Genomic DNA, 16,136 nt, shown 5'->3' with positions numbered 1-16,136 from the left:
AGACAAAACTCTACAATGAAAGCTAGATGACTTGTCCCATACAGCTACTGTGGCAATAAGAAAATAAGAGCCAGACTAATCTTTTAAAACTTAAAAACCTATTGGGTGTGGTGGTGCACACCTTCATCCCAGAGGCTAAAGCAGGAGGATCACAAGTTCAAGGCCAGCCATTCAAGGTAGCAACTTATGGAAGCCCTAAGCAACTTACAGAGACCCTGTCTTGAAATATTTTTAAAAAGGGGGGGAAAGGGGCTGGGGATGTAGCTCAGTGGTTATATGCTCCTGGGTTTAATACCTGGTCCCAAAAAGTAAAAAATAAAATAAAACTTAAAAACCTAATACTTAGCTTTTCCAAATTACCTCAAAGATATTCCAATAACTCTCAAAATCTAGGCTGAATTGTCTGTTTTCATCCCTAAATTTTAAGAATTCTACATAACTGCCATTAGCTACCTGGCAAGATTTGAAAGGTGGAGAGAGGCTGACTCCAGTGAATCCAGACTCAGGATAGCTTCCTGAGCAGAAGATCCTCCAGTTGGGAGTCAGGGTACCTAGCCATGCTCTACAGTTTTATCAGAAAGGCCACTCTTTGTTTTCACACAGAACAACTAGACAATTACAAGTATACACCAAACAATAATTGCACACCTATCTTTAGTAATACACCATTGTGGTGTTACAACAGTGTATACATTAGCATACATGAATGTGTACAGTACTTTTAAAATATGTTAATATTCATTAAAATGCCACCTTATATTTAAGTCCATTCTGTCTGCTCTGTAATTTAAAGCTTCCATTTCTAGTGTTCTTAAAAGAATAATGTGATTTACTTGTATCAAGATTTTCAAATGTCAGAATACAACTTTGAAAATATGTCCATGATATAGTACACAGCTTCTGTTTAGAACTGGAAGTCAAATCTTACAAAATCTGACTTCTTTGCATGCTGAGAAGAGATTTCTCCAGTGAACTGCAGAGTATCCCCTAGTGGTATCCTAGTAGTAAGAGTGATCAGTCTCCAAGGCCCCACCCAGGTTCCAGGTCAGATGCCAGCTGGGTCACACCTCACTACTTAAATCCACCTTCTTCTGCTTCCTCCCCTAGGTTGCATCTTACCCACCTACTGTGCACTCAGTTAAGCCTGTCTGTGGAACCTTACAGATTTCAAGTTCCAGGGCTCAGAAAGGAAAGGCAAATACAATATTGAGGAGGCTCTGGTTGTAACAGGCACCTAAGACCTCACCTTCAAAGTAACTGAAGTTAGTTACTTATCCAGTTGAAAATCGTGTTACAGATAAAGGACCCCTGGAAAGCAGTACTCTGAACTGACAGATTCTCTATGTAACCAAGAATAGTGGCCCCATGCAACAAAGCACCACAGGCCGTCCTGGGGCTCAGGCCTCCTCCTGCTGTTCTCACAGGCATAGAGTATCATCTCACTGAAGAGCAACCAACAGAAACCCTCTAAATACTGCAACTTAAATTGTAATTTTTAAACAAAATTCCGAATTCCAGTCACCACTGTGGCAGAGTGGAGGCCTCTGTGTGGAACACATTCATTTGTTTCCTCATGTAAATATTGGCTTTATCAGCATACCAAAGATTAGAAATTACTGGTTCAAACTGCACAGTCCCGGTAGCCTGATGACACAAAGGACACAAGGATAAAATTTTCACCAGGTTTGGCCTGGACCAAAGCCTTGCTTCGTCCTCATAGATGAGAAACCCGAGGGTCCTGCAGGGATGATGGTGTTCAGGAGAGATGATCACAGGGTTTCACCTTACACTTTTACCTGTCTTGGGGATTCTAACCTCGCTTAATGGCTTAAGTTTTTTGTCCTAATAAAGCATAATAGGTTAGTTAATTAATAATTACAGCATTTTAGATCCCTGAATAAACTACAAACAGCATGCAAAGATCAGGTGAACAAAAGTTCATAAGTGACAGTTCCAGCTACCCAAATACCACGAGAGTCTGGCACAATTACAATGAAGGATGAAAATAACTCATTTACTCTGTGCTGGTGTGTTTAAAGCTCTTAACCTTAAAATTCCCTTGTGATGCTACAGTAAAGGGGCGTTCAAGCTCTGGACACCTAGGAGATGTGGACAGGCTGTCACCTGGAAGGGGCCTTCGGAGTTGGCTCCCGGGGGACGCTCTCGAGGGTCCTGGGGGGCGGGCGCCGAGGTACAAAAGGCACCGGCGGCTGCCCTCGCACCCCGCAGAGCGCGGCCCGGGAGGGACCCGGCGACGAGGTGCGGGGCGGGGGCGGGGGCGGGGCGGATGTCCCGGGGAGCGCAGCAGGAAATGATCTCCAGACCCGGAGGGTGGGTCCAGGAACGGCCGGGGCGATGGCCCGGCGGGATGGGGGTGGGAGCGGGCTGTGGCCCGGGGCGCGGGAGGAGGGGGCGCGGGGAGCGCGGGCCAGGTCACTCACCCCACTCGAGGAACTCGGCCACGTACTTGTCGCGGCGCAGGGCCGAGTGGCTGCACTCGGTGTAGAGGCACACGAGCACGTCGAGCAGCGTCTCCACGCTCAGGGCGCTCTCGTTGCGCCACGGCCCGTCCAGGAGCAGCTGCTCCAGCTTCTTGAGCCGCACCTTGGCCGACATGGTGCCGCGCGGCCCGCTCCCCACGCGCCGGCCTCGGCCGCCCGCGCGGCCCGGCGTCAGGGCCAGCCCTCGGGGGCCCGGCCGCGAGCCCCGGCAGCGGCGGCGCCCGGTCGCCGCCCCGTCCGCGTCGGTGCGCCCCGGCCTAGGCCGACATCTTGGGCTCCGTCCCGGTGGCGCGGAGTCTGGGGCGCCGGGCCCCGCGGGTCCATGGGCCGGTCTCCTCCCCTCGGCGCCGCGGCCCGCCCGCCGTCCCCGCCCTCAGCGCCCGGCCGCGCCCTCCCTCGGGCCGCCGACGACCTGGAGCGCTGCGGAGCCGAGCGCTGCGCAAGCCCGGCCGGCGCCCGAGCCCCGACCCTAGCCCGGCCGGCCGCCCAGCCCGCGGCCAGCAGCCAACCAGGGCGCGGCCAGCGCGGCGCAGCCAACCACGCGGGGCCGGCCGCCGCCGCGCTGACCTCAGCGCGCCGCCCCGCCCTCGCCCCGCAGCGGCTCCCGGCGCATCGGGCCTCGCGGCTCGCCGTAGGAGCCGGGCCGGGGGCGGGGCGCAGAGTGCGCCGCCGAGATTGCGGGCCGGCGCGTGCGCAGAGGCGCCCGGGAGGGGCGCGGGGCCGCGCTGCGCGTGCGCGCTTCCCTCGACGCAGGGCCCCGGGCTAGCTAGGCGGGGGTGCGGCCAGGGAAGTCCCCTGGGGCCTCGGGCTGCCTTCTTGGGCCCCGGCGGGTGCAGTCTGGTGGCCTTCTAGGGTCGCGCCGGGGCGGCCTCGCTCCTGCCCGGCTTGCGGCGGGGTTGCTGCTCCCAGGAATTCGCGCTGCCCGCAGTGGCCATTTCGGGTTCCACTCTCTAGCCTCCTAGTGTGACCTCTGGTGGGAAGCGGGCTGTTGTCTTCAGGCTGTCACCGCTTTACTGAGGCCGATGGTGGTTGTGGGTGGGGGTTGAGGGAAATCCACCCGAACGAACGCTGGCGTCGGAAAGGGGACGTCCTGCAGCTGCGGAGGTCACTGCGGCCATGCGGCGGGCAAGTGGGCGGGCAGCCAAGGGAGCCCGCGGCAAGGCTGCCTATGGAGCCGTCTGAAGATCGGCCTCCTTGCAGGAGAGGCATTGACTGGAGGGGCCAGGGAACCTTCCGGACTGCTGGGAACGTGCCCTGACTAGCTTTGGGTTACACAGGCCTGCGTGTGAACCTCCCACCTAAGATCAGTGCATGTCACTGTCGGTGCATCTGTATACCACCTTAATTCGTTAAACGCAGGACACAATAATCGGGTATTAGAGGTCAAAATGGTGATTACCCTGAAGGGTGCTGACTCTTGGCCCCCTGACCAGGGAAGCCCAGCTGTGTGTTCTCAGGCACCCTTGAGGGTCTGCTGTATACTTAACAATAAACTCTTACCTGAGCTGGCTCCTGTGAATTTCCGATCTTTGCAATCAACATACCAACCCCAGACTAAGCTAGCCTATCCCCAGCACTCCAGAATGTACACACAACATATTTCCTTCAAGCCACAACCAAGGACTTGGGTTCAGAAATTAGAATGTTCAGTCTTACAGAGTTAAGCCTCTGAAGTTTAACTTTTAGATCTATCCTTGGGCCCCTTACAGCCTAAGATGAGCAATGACTAGAGGACACAGTGCTTTGCTCTTCCTGTTTTTTTCCCCAGCCTCTCAGCTAGGCTCAACCTGCGCCTGCCCATCTGAAACTCTGCCAGGGAGAGGTAATGGGGAAGTTTGGGAAGAGCTATGGTTCTGTCTCTGGACTAGCAGAGAATAAAGTTGTCCCTCTCCTAAGGACATAAGTGGTCTTCTTGGCAGTTCCCTGATGCCTTCTCTCCTGAGTCCCTTTAACCCAAACAGATGTATCACTCCCCCCTGCCCAGTGGTGGGTATTGAACCAAGGGCCTCATACATACTGGACAAGTGCTCTAACACTGAGCCACATCCCCAGCCCAGATGTGTCATTTTGGGGGTGGGTATTTATCTGGTAGCTATGGGACCCCTTCTAGGTCCTATCATGAATGACTCATTAGTCTTTTGCTCCCTGAGAAATGCCTTGGAAGCCACCTCACTCAAGGTGGAGGAGGAACACCCATACTCTCTGACCCTCAACAGGACCACTTCACCAAATCCTCTGTCTTCCATCTCACTTTTCATTCTAGGGTGAGGATAGGTTTCCAAGCCTCCCCCTTGACAATCTACATGTGGCAATCTTGCAAACTCAGTTCTTGAGAATTCCACATTGCTGTCTCTCCTTGACTCCTCAAAACTTCAGTTTAGTGTTCCAGTATGTTCCAACGGTAACATCGACAAAAACCATTGTCCCTTTGGTGGACAGCCCTTGTGTCTGACTGCCCCATACCCCTCTCCCTGAACCCCATTCCCTATGAATGTCTGCTCCAGCTCCACTCTGATCGTGAGATTCTAGAGCAGTTACCACAGAGGTGAGCATGTCACCCAGGACCAGCTGGTCAACTGTCCTCCCATGGTATTCATGTGACTCAATCCAGGCTAATCAGAGAAGATTTTCTTCAGGATATTTTATGCTAAAACTTAAAGAAAATCCTGTATTTTTCTTTAGGCCAAAGGTAAGTAAACAATAAGTGGTCAGATAGTAAATATTTTAGGTTTGGTGAAACAGTCTCTATCATCACATGAAAGCAGCCATAAATGATATATAAATCAATGAGTGTGGCTAAGAGCCCATAAAACTTTATTTAGAGAAACAAGTGTCTTGCAAGGCTGTAGTTTGCTGATTCTTACTTCACAGCAAAAGCTCTGATGGTAAGACTTCAGGTCAGCCACCATAATCTTGGTTAAAAAAAGGTGGTGGAGAGGGATAGAGGCATTGAGGTGGAGCCCGTGGCTCCTTGAGGTAAGGAGACAGAGCAGAAAGAATGAAAGAAATAAGACAGCCAGATCTCTCAGGACAGAACTACATAAGGGAGAGCACTGTGCAAAGAAGACTGGGAATCTGCAAAGTTCCCTCAAGCACCCAGCAACATACTGAGCAGTGCTCATGTGGGAGGAAACTACCCAGAGTCCATTCAAAAGGTTTAGAGGAGATAGTGGAAATGTGTTTTCCACCAGCCAAGCTGGAATTGAGGCTGTGGATAGAATTCTCAAAAAATTTTGTGCCTTGGGACTGGGTTTGTGGCTCAGTGGTAGAGCACTTGCCTGGCATGTGAAAGGCACTGGGTTCAATCCTCAGTGCCACATACAAATAAATGAATAAAACAAAAGATCCATCAACTACTATAAAAAAAAATTTAAAAAAAATATTGTGCCTTGATAATGGGGTTATCACTACTAGGAATCCATCTAATCATCTGTCCCCAGACGTCTAAGAAAAATCGCTATAGACTGAACACTCTTCTATATCCGCCTAACAAGTCATAAAATGAAGACACAGAAATCTCAAATTCCGAGTAATTCAGCTGCACTCCAGAACAAAACTACAGAACTCTTATAGGAGGCAAAATATCCATATACTACTAAAAAATATTTTTAAAAATAATTAACAGAGAAGGGGCTGGGGTTGCAGCCCAGTGGCAGAGTGCATGCCTAGCGTGTGTGAGGCACTGGGTTGGATCCTCAGCACCACACATAAATAAATGAATAAAATAAAGGTCTATTAACATCTAAAAGATATTTTTAAAAAAGAAGAATTAGCAGAGAGGGACATTAAAACAGGATAAATATATTGCTGTGCTCAAAAAATTAGAACCACTGTTTCTATTGGACTCTGAGCAAGATGCATGAACTAAGGATTCCCATGACACTTTTTTTCTTCCTCTTCTTCTTTTTTTTTTTTTTTTGATTCGGGGGAAATTATAATGATGCATCTAATAATTATTGAGCTCTGGATGTTTTAATAGTTTGCAGAAATGTAAGTTTAAACCCAAAAAGCAGTTGTTGCAGGGGGAGAAGACTGGAAGAATGTATGTTCCTCAAAATGTTAAGCTTTGTTTTCTTTGGGTGGTGAGACTATAGTTTTTGCCTCTGCTTTTCAAAGTTTTCCTGAGAAGTCTATGTATTCTTCTTACACAGTGGAGAAAATATATAATAAATTGCATTACATTTGTTTATCTAAAAAAATTAGAACCATGAAAATAATTTTTTAAAAAGTAACAACTTTTAGAGATGAAAACTACAATTTCTATTTACTTTTCTCTTTTGGCACTGAGGATTGAATCCAGGGGCACTTTACCAGTGAACTACATCCCCAGCCCTTTTAAATGTTTTATTTTGAAACAGGATTTTTTGTGAGTGTGTGTGTGTGTCTAAGAAATTTTATTTAATGCATTTGTTTGAGATGTTCTTTTTTTTATTTTTATTTTTTTTATTGTAAACAAATGGGATACATGTTGTTTCTCTGTTTGTACATGGCGTAAAGGCATACCATTTGTGTAATCATAAATTTACATAGGGTAATGTTGTTTGATTCATTCTGTTATTTTTTCCCTCCCCCCCACCCCTCCCACCGCTCTTTACCCTCTATACAGTAGTTCCTTCCTCCATACTTGCCCCCCTCCCTAACCCTAACTCTAACCCTAACACTAACCCTTCCCTCCCCCCCATTATGTGTCATCCTCCACTTATTAGCGATATCATTCGTCCTTTGGCTTTTTGAGATTGGCTTATCTCACTTAGCAGGATATTCTCCAATTTCATCCATTTGCCTGCAAATGTCATAATTTTATCATTCTTTATGGCTGAGTAATATTCCATTGTATATATATACCACAGTTTCTTTATCCACTCATCAATTGAAGGGCATCTAGGTTGGTTCCACAGTCTGGCTATTGTGAATTGAGCTGCTATGAACATTGATGTGGCTGTGTCTCTGTAGTATGCTGATTTTAAGTCCTTTGGGTATAGGCCAAGGAGTGGGATAGCTGGGTCAAATGGCGGGTCCATTCCAAGTTTTCTAAGGAATCTCCACACTGCTTTCCAGAGTGGCTGCACTAATTTGCAGCCCCACCAGCAATGTATGAGTGTACCTTTCTCCCCACATCCTCGCCAACACCTGTTGTTGCTCGTATTCTTGATAATCGCCATTCTAATTGGGGTGAGATGGAATCTTAGGGTGGTTTTGATTTGCATTTCTCTTATTACTAGAGATGTTGAACATTTTTCCATATGTTTGTTGATTGCTTGTAGATCTTCTGTGAAGTGTCTATTCATTTCCTTAGCCCATTTGTCGACTGGATTATTTGAATTCTTGGAGTAAAGTTTTTTGAGTTCTTTATAGATTCTGGAGATTAGTGCTCTATCTGAAGTATGAGTGGCAAAGATATTCTCCCACTCTATAGGCTCTTTCTTCGCATTGCTGATAGTTTCCTTTGCTGAGAGAAAGCTTTTTAGTTTGAATCTATCCCAGTGGTTGATTCTAGCTTTTATTTCTTGGGCTATGGGAGTCCTGTTAAGGAAGTCTGATCCTAGACCAACAAGGTGAAGATTTGGACCTACTTTTTCTTCTATAAGATGCAGGGTCTCTGGTCTGATTCCGAGGTCCTTAATCCATTTGGAGTTTAGTTTCGTGCATGGTGAGAGATATGGGTTTAGTTTCATTCTGTTGCATATGGATTGAAACAGGATTTTTAAAAATATTTTTTAAATATGTTTTTTAAATGTGGTGGCGTGGGCCACCACACTCAGCTATTTACCTCTCACTCTCTCTCCCTCCCTCCCTGATCTGGGTATCAAACCCCAGGGTCTTGCGTGCTAGGTAAGTGCTGTACCACTGAACTACATCCCCCAGTGAAAATTGTGCCCTATGGGATTAATGACACATTAGACATTACTTAAGAAAAGATTAGTCAGGTCAAAGCCTAGAAATAGAATATCCAAAATAATAGCAAGGAAAAAAGAAGTGAACTGGGCACTAGTAAACTCTGAGGTAATTTTAAGTGAACTGACATATGAATACTTGAGATCCTGAAGGAGAAATAAAAGAAAGAGGGTCAGGAAAAAATATTTGAAGAAATAACAACTGAAAACTTTCCAAACTCAATGAAAACTAAACTAAAAAATTTCAGAAGTTCAACTCAAGTGCAGGAAACATAAAAACAACAATAACTACAACTATACCTAGGCACATCATAAATTGCTGAAAACCAGGGTTAAAGGAAAACAAAACAAAAGACACATCATGTACAGAGAAACAAAAATAAGGATGATACCAAATTTCTCATTGGAAACAACATAAGTGAGAAGATACCAGAGCAACATCTTTAAAGTACCAAAAGAAGCTGGGGGCACTAGCATATGCCCATAATTCAGCCATTCTTGAGGCTGAGGTGGGAGGATCACAAGTTTGAGGCCAACCTCAGCAACCTAGTAAGACCCTATCTCAAAATAAAGGATGAAAGGAGCTGAGAACATAGCTTGTTGATATAGTGCCCCTGGGTTCGATTCTCAACACTGGGGGAAAAGAAACTGACCTAAAAGTCTATATCTAGCAAAAATATCCTTTAAAAAAAAAGTGGAAATAAGGTATTTTGGAAAGAGGGATCTTTTCTAGATAACATTTACTTCACTGGATGAGCTTCTTAGATTCATTTACAGTACATCCTCTAAGACAACCAATTTTGGGTGGAAGCCAGAGGAAAATGGGCAAGTGTAGCCCTTGGTACAAGCTACCCTGACAAACTTATGACCCAGCAGATCTATGGTTTTGAAAGTGTGAGGGTCAGACAAAGATGCTCTGTGGAGCAAGTTCTGATAGAAGAATCACAGCATATATCCCCAAGGTTTTGGAGTAAGTTCCATACCTCCCTCTGCCAACAACTCTTCTCCATTTCAAAGGCAGTACTGGCTTGCAACTGGGTCTTAGTAGAAGTTGAATGCCTGGCCATGGATACCAAGGAGGTATGCAACTCGAGCTATCTTTCCATCAAAAATTAGAAGCCAGGCGTAGTGGCACACACCTGTAATCCCAGTGACTCAGGAGACTGAGGCAGGAGGATCACAAGTTCAAGGCCAGCCTCAGCAACTTAGGCCCTAAGCAACTTAACGAGATCCTGTCTCAAAATAAAAAAATAAAAAGGTCTGGGAGTGTTGCTCAGTGGTTAAGCATCCCTGGGTTCAATCCCCAGTACCAAATCCCATACATGTATGTATATTTTCTTTTGCTGGGGGGAAAGCAAGTAGATGAATTTCTCAGAATGAACACAGAAGGCCTGCTCATGGGAATGAAAGCTCACCAATATGGCATTTACTGTGGAAGAAGCTCTCAATACTCTAAAGGACAGGATTATGCCACTGGGCTGGGGCTGAGTGGCAGAGTGTTCACCTAGCATGTGTGAGGCACTGGGTTCCATCCTCAGCACCACATAAAACCAAATAAACAGAGGTGTAGTGTCCATCCACAACCACCACAATAACAACAAGGACAAGATCACCAATTCTATTCTCTGTCCTCCCCACCCAAGTGCTTGTTCAAAGGACCCATGTTCAAGTGACCAGCAGGCAGGGGCGGAGCCTCTGAGGGGCCCGGCTCACCTAGACTGACTTGCCTTCCATTCCGTGGGATAGCTGAATACCATCAGCAGGGACCATACTGAGCCATTCGCAGGGGCCCAGGCGGTTGCTTGGTGGGTGGGATGATGATGGGAGGTTCCTTCAGTTACAGAAAGGACAGTGACTTGCTTCCATATATTTCAGGCAAGGACTTCCGTGTCCAACCACATCACCTCTACCAGCACCATCATTTGCAGACTTGGATAATGCTTTATTTATCTGTTACCATCGCAACTCAGACACCCTCGCCTGGGAATACAGGACTCATTTTATGGAGAAGGAAGTATGGCAGAGTTCGTACCCATGAGAGTCTCTGACTTAGCACATGTCTGTCACCCAAAAGCAGCTCGTTTGAGAAAACAAGAACAAGGTTGGAGGCTGAAGAACAGAGGCTGTGGTCCTGTGTGAGAACCAACTCCCTATGCTGTTGAAGTGTCAGCCTATAGGGTGTGAGTACATCCCCCACCACCGTAAGTCCCCAGTGCCATCCCCCAAGAGCCCAGTGAGTCTAGGAAGTGAGCAGTGGAGGCAGGGAGCCCTACTGCTCCACCACAGCACACAGGAGTTCTGTTTTCCTTCCTGCGACCTTGGCCCCATGTCCAAGAAAGGAATGCTTCCCTCAGGAAACACAGTCATGGTTCCGACAGACAGACCCCAGCTGAGGCTGCCCCTCCCCTTTCCAGCTCTGCTGGCCCCACCCCAAGCCAACAGGCAAGAAAGGGACTCCTCAGACCCCAACATCAGGTAGATGTGGATTGGTTCTGCCCGATGTGGAGCCCAGGGGCTTTGCTGAGCCACTTCTGACTGCTTCTTGCTAGTCATTCTTATCACCGGGCAAGGGAAAGGAGGTCATTAGGGACAGGCCCAGAGACGACTTAGATCCTGAACAAACAATAGTTTGGGTCATCCCACTGAGGCTAAGAAAACAGTGGTGCTGAGGAGCCCACCGTGGGTAAGGGACCTTCTGCTTCCTTCTCGGCCCTTCCACTTGCCCACCTGTGCCAGAGTTCTGCTGGTGCTGTCTTAGGCTTCACATAGGCGTACACCCCAGTGGTCACATGACCACCAGAGGCTAAGGACATTGTGTGCCTTTGGGGTTTAGGACATGTTTTCCTCGGGTGGTGGATGCTAAAGGACCGAGGGGGTGGATAGTTTGTCTTTCCCTTCCAGAACCCCCCATCCAGTTCTGAGTCCCATGTGGGCTGTCCCCACAGGCCACCTTGCCTTCTGACTCCTGGGAGACTCTAGCATGCAGAGGGAGCCAGGTAAGAGTGGGGGGGAGTTTCTTCCCCAGGAAACTGATAGCTCAGCTCCTGTATGGGGCCCTTCTCCTGGGGCTCCTGTCTCAGGTCTGGTCACTCTTCCCTCTGGTCACTCCCAGAGCACCAGAGCTGGTAACAGCAGCCCATCCCTTCCTGACCTGTCTAGACCCTGCTGACACACAGAGCAGGCTGCTCGCATGGTCCGCACCGTGGAACCCCTGTAGGGCCATGGTCACGAGTGTAGCGCTATTCATTGCAACATTACTTCTGCTATAACAGAAGCGGACTGCCTGGCACAGTGGCGCTCCGGAGGCTGAGGCAGGAGGATCACAAGTTCCAGGCCAGCCTCAGCAACTTAGTGAGACCCTGTCTCAAATAAAAAATGAAAAGGGCTTGGATGTGGCTCTGTGGTAGAGTGCCCCTGGGTTCAGTCCCCAACCAGGGGAGGACGTAGAGTCATCCATTCAAACCAGGAAAAACTGGTGAACAGCCACTCCTCGCCAGCACTGCCAGTGTGAGGATGCTGGAGCATCCGATCCAGTCCTGTGGACAGATCACAGAGGAGTGAAAGGGAGAATCTGGGGGAGAAGTGACCCTGAGGAAGGTGAAAGGGTGGCGGGTGATGTGACGTGGGCTTGCCGACAGACCCTGGGGAGGCTGTGGAGGCCTCTCTTCATCTTCTCTCTTGGATCCTGTGCGCCCACGTTCAGGCTGCTGCCTGGCTCAGCTCTGAGGTTGTCACCCGTCTGGCTCCCCTGACCTGGGGGCCGGTGGGTCTCCCAGGGTGGCTTTCTGGCTTTCCGGATTACACACTTGGCCCTTGCTTACTTGGATCAGAGGCAATCCAAGCAGGAAGGAGGCAGCCTGCATGGCTGCTGGGCAGGAGCCCTAGACATGGCAAGCAGGAGGTGGTCAGCGAGCACGGGCAGGCAGGTGGGTGCAGCCATGAGCCAGGCAGACCCCACAGGCCCAGACACGTCCAGGTGGTGGCAGAGGGATGGGAGTGTCTGAGCAGCTGCTCCCTCCTTGCCATTGCCTGCCTGGTCCTGCTGCCATGGTCCCCTGGCAGTGGCTCCTGAGGTTTCCTGCCACCAGACTCCTTAGGCCTCAGCTCCCTCTGAAGGTGTTTTTTCTTCTCATTCTCAACATCTGAGCTGACCACATCAAGGACTTTGAAAATCAGGGGCACAGGCCGCTACCCTGCCAGGGTAAGACTTAATGGAAGTACTGTTTGTGCGAAGGAAAGTCAGGAAGCCAGCGATGGGGGACACCGGAGGGGACGAAGGGCCCCTGGAGGCCCAGGTATAATGTGACTGGCTGTGTCAGGCTGAGGGTTGGGGAATTCCTCCTCCTCAGGGATCAGAACCAAAGGAGACCTTATCACAGAAGCCAAGTAATCAAGGGCCAAATGTGTAATCCTGGAAAGCCAGAAAGCCACCCTGGCAGACCCACCGGCCTCCAGGCCAGGGGAGCCAGACGGGTGACAACCTCAGAGCTGAGCCAGGCGGCAGCCTGAACATGGGTGCACAAGTCTGCATCAGCCAGGCCTGCCAGAATCAACCGGCACCCTCAGACAGGGCCATCTCAGCAAGGGCCTTTGCAAAGAGCCCAGTGACAGAGGGAGAAGGTGGGAACCACAGGGAGGTATAGGGAGGAGCTGGCGGCTCAGCTGTCCCCGCCGTGCCCCAGGTCTTCTGATGGCCCTCTGAGGCCCCCTCCACCCTCTCTAGCTGTGCATCTGGGAGAGCACATGGACACTACCTTGCAGACAAGGGGGAGCCCTGCCGAAAACCTGGGACGGAGGGAGGAGACAAAGATGGGCTTTTCCCCATGGCCCTGCTACATGGCCCCTAGCAGTGTCCTGGCTGAAGGTCACTCTCCTCTCCAGGCAGCCAAGTGCAGGTGATTATCTTCCTGAGTTCCAGGGTCAGCTCTCTCCTCTTCCTTCTAAATGAGAGGGGCAGCACCACCCGACCTGCCCCTCCCTCCCTTGAGACTCCATCTCTTGTTTCTGGTCACTCGGCAAGCCCTGCCCTTCTAATCCCTCAGGCTAGTCCTTCTGGGAAATGCCCATTGAGGCCAGGAACGTCCCCTGAATCCAGGGGCACTGAACCCAGCAGTGCCCAGCAGCTGCACACTTGTGGCGCTCCATGAGCTGGGTGAGAGCACAAGGGAGCCAGACACTGACTCTGGGACCTCCAGATCCTCATCTGAAAGGGGAAGAGGATCCACTATTGCAGTCTGTGAGGCTTCAGGGAAGTCATGTGTGCAGCCTGCAGTCACAAGGGATAGAGTACATATAGATGGTCCTAGATTGTAGACACAAAGCAGCTGATAACAACAAAGATGGAAGGGCAGAGACCAAGGCAATCAAGGGCCTGGTAAGCCTCGGCCCTGTGATGCTCCCTTCCTTCCCCAGCATTCTCACCCACCTCCTGGCTGCTAAAGATGACTTCCCACAGGTCAGCACTGGCCGCCTCCCTCCCTTACTCAGAAGTCTTCCATGCCTCCCCAGTGCCTTGGGGATGAAGGAGAGTCCCTAGGCTGGCATTCAGGGTCCTTTGGAGTAGCAACAGCGACAACTTGTTATAAATGCACCCCAGACCCACTCACCCAGAGCTGCAAAGAGCAGGTGGGGGCTTCTGCCACAGACTCAGGACTGAGAACTTCTGGACTGATTTGCTGTGGTGCAGCCTCCCTCCAGGGTCTCTGGTCTTGGCCTTCGGGGCATGGACTTTCCTCCTGCTGCCTACCTATGTTTGTCAGCTTTCTGTTACTATGAAAAAAAATACTTGATCCAATCAATTTATAAGATGGAAAGGTTTATTTTGGTTCATGGCTTCAGAGTTTTCAATCCGTGGTTGTTTGGCCTGTTGCCTTGCCCCTGCGGTGGCATAGAACATCATGCCAAGGGCATGACAAAGAGAGCAACAGGAAGGGGCTAAGATTCTAATATTCCTGGCTCCAGACCACACCTCTGATGACCTAACCTCCTTCCACAAGGCCCCACCTAAAGGTTCCCTCACCTCCCAGAAGTGCTGCCCAAACTGGAGACCAGGCCTTCAACATAGAAACCTTCCTTTGGGGGACATTCAAGGTCCAAACCCTGCCAATGTTGAGTAAGAATGAAGGAGACTCAGGGAACTTCAGGGTGACATCTAGTCTAGATACTGCTTGCACCTGGGCAAAGGATTACACACCCTTTAGCAGACTTTTATTTACTTATTATATTTTGGGGGTACTAAAATAAGAAAGAACCCAGGGCTTTGCACATACTAGGTAGGTGCTCTACCATTAAGCTACGTCCCCAGCCCATTTTGTTTATTTTGAGACAGTGTCTCAATAAGTTGCTGAGGGCCTCACTAAGTTGCTGGAATTTACAATCCTCCTCCCTCAGTTTCCCATGTTGCTGGAATTATAGGCATGCTCCACCGCACCCTGCTGTTGCTAGATAACTCCTCATCTGCTCAAAGGTCATAATAGCAGTCCCATCTCACAAGGCCTGAGGATAAAGTAGATAATGCACAGGGCGAGTGCAGTGGGTGCCCCAGAACCCAGGTCTTCAGCATCATTAGTGATCGTTATACTGGCTCTAGCACTGCCCTCCCCACCCATGCTCAGAAGACCACCCCTCAAATCAGCCTTCAAACCCCTGAGCCAGGCCTGGCACAATTTGGACTCTAGAGTCCTGGAGCCTGGGTCAGCACCAGGCCTGTTGACACAGGGCCTGTTGCTGGGCCCTTTCTCCCGTGCACACACCTCCTAAGGACGGACAGATGCAGAGCTGGGGAACCTGCACTAGAGCTTTGGTGATGCAGGTGGGCCCAAGTTAGTGCCCTTGTTGAACAGTCACTAGAAGGAAAGGCTGGCCTGCCAGGCTGAATCACTGCACAGGTGAGGGATGGGCAGATGGGCTGGGGAAGGTGCTGGAGCACCAGGGGTCTGTCCTGGCATCCACTCTGTTCTTCCTGGCTGCTCCTGGTTGCAGAAGCTGGGCAGGACCCGGGGTGGCAGGCACACCCCTGGGAGTGCCACGCTGGGCGCTCCAACCAAGCCTTGAACCCCGCCCTGCTCCTACCTGTAGGTGGGGCTGAAGTGGGGAAGGGCTGTGTCCTCTACCCGTGGGAGCCTTGGTCATGGCTTTGCTCCTAGGGTGCCTGGGATTCACCCAGGGGCTTTTAAACCCCAGTCAGAGCCAAGTCAAGGCTGGGGAGTGAAGAAGCAGAGTGGGAATCTGGGGGCCTAATACCCAGCAGAGGCTCTGGTAGGGAGGGGAGGGAGAATGCCAGGTTCCCCTGTGGCCAGCTGGTCTCGGATGGCAGAAAGCGGGCAGACAGGAAGGGCCAGGGAAAACTAGAGTCCAACCACAGTTCTGCCCTTTTCTAGTTTTGCGACCTGGAGGACACAGGCCTCTCTCTCAGTCTCAATGTCTGCTTCTGTACCAGGGAACAGAGGTTACCAGCTTCTGTCCCTAGTGCTGAGGTGAGAAGTAGAGGTCCCTGGGTCTCCACTGGAGTGGGGCCAGTTTCAAGGGGGTGCTGAGAAAGGTGTGCCTCCTCTGCCCCTCAGTATCTGGCCCGAGATGGCAGGCAACCCAGTGATTTAAGCCTGGTGCAAGACCCCACTCCAAATCGGAGTGACTCCACTCACTCAGCTCTGACCTGCATGGCTGCCTTAGCTCCTGGGCCTCGTTTCTTTCTCTGTAAAATGGACTGATGTGTCATTCCCACAGAGGTCATGCTTAAGAA

The 16,136-nt window shown here is 50.2% G+C and overlaps 1 protein-coding gene across 2 annotated transcripts in view; it reads right to left on the bottom strand.

Moving 5' to 3' along the window:
* The window catches only part of CDC42BPB (CDC42 binding protein kinase beta), a 92,741-nt gene extending 89,768 nt beyond the window's left edge, over positions 1-2,973 (bottom strand). The window contains exon 1 of one of the 2 annotated variants that reach the window (XR_013762281.1): positions 2,442-2,973. Coding sequence is in view for 1 of the 2 variants with exons in the window: in XM_079130066.1 (XP_078986192.1) it covers positions 2,442-2,616 (175 nt within the window). In the remaining variant the exon portion in view is untranslated. The remainder of the gene's footprint in view (positions 1-2,441) is intronic. The other variant, XM_079130066.1, reaches the window with a different exon arrangement.
* Between the last annotated feature and the right edge of the window lie 13,163 nt (positions 2,974-16,136).

Source organism: Sciurus vulgaris (assembly GCF_902686455.1).
Source record: "Sciurus vulgaris genome assembly, chromosome: 2".
NCBI classification, from domain to species: Eukaryota; Metazoa; Chordata; class Mammalia; order Rodentia; family Sciuridae; genus Sciurus; species Sciurus vulgaris.
This window is presented reverse-complemented; position numbering and strand designations above follow the sequence as displayed.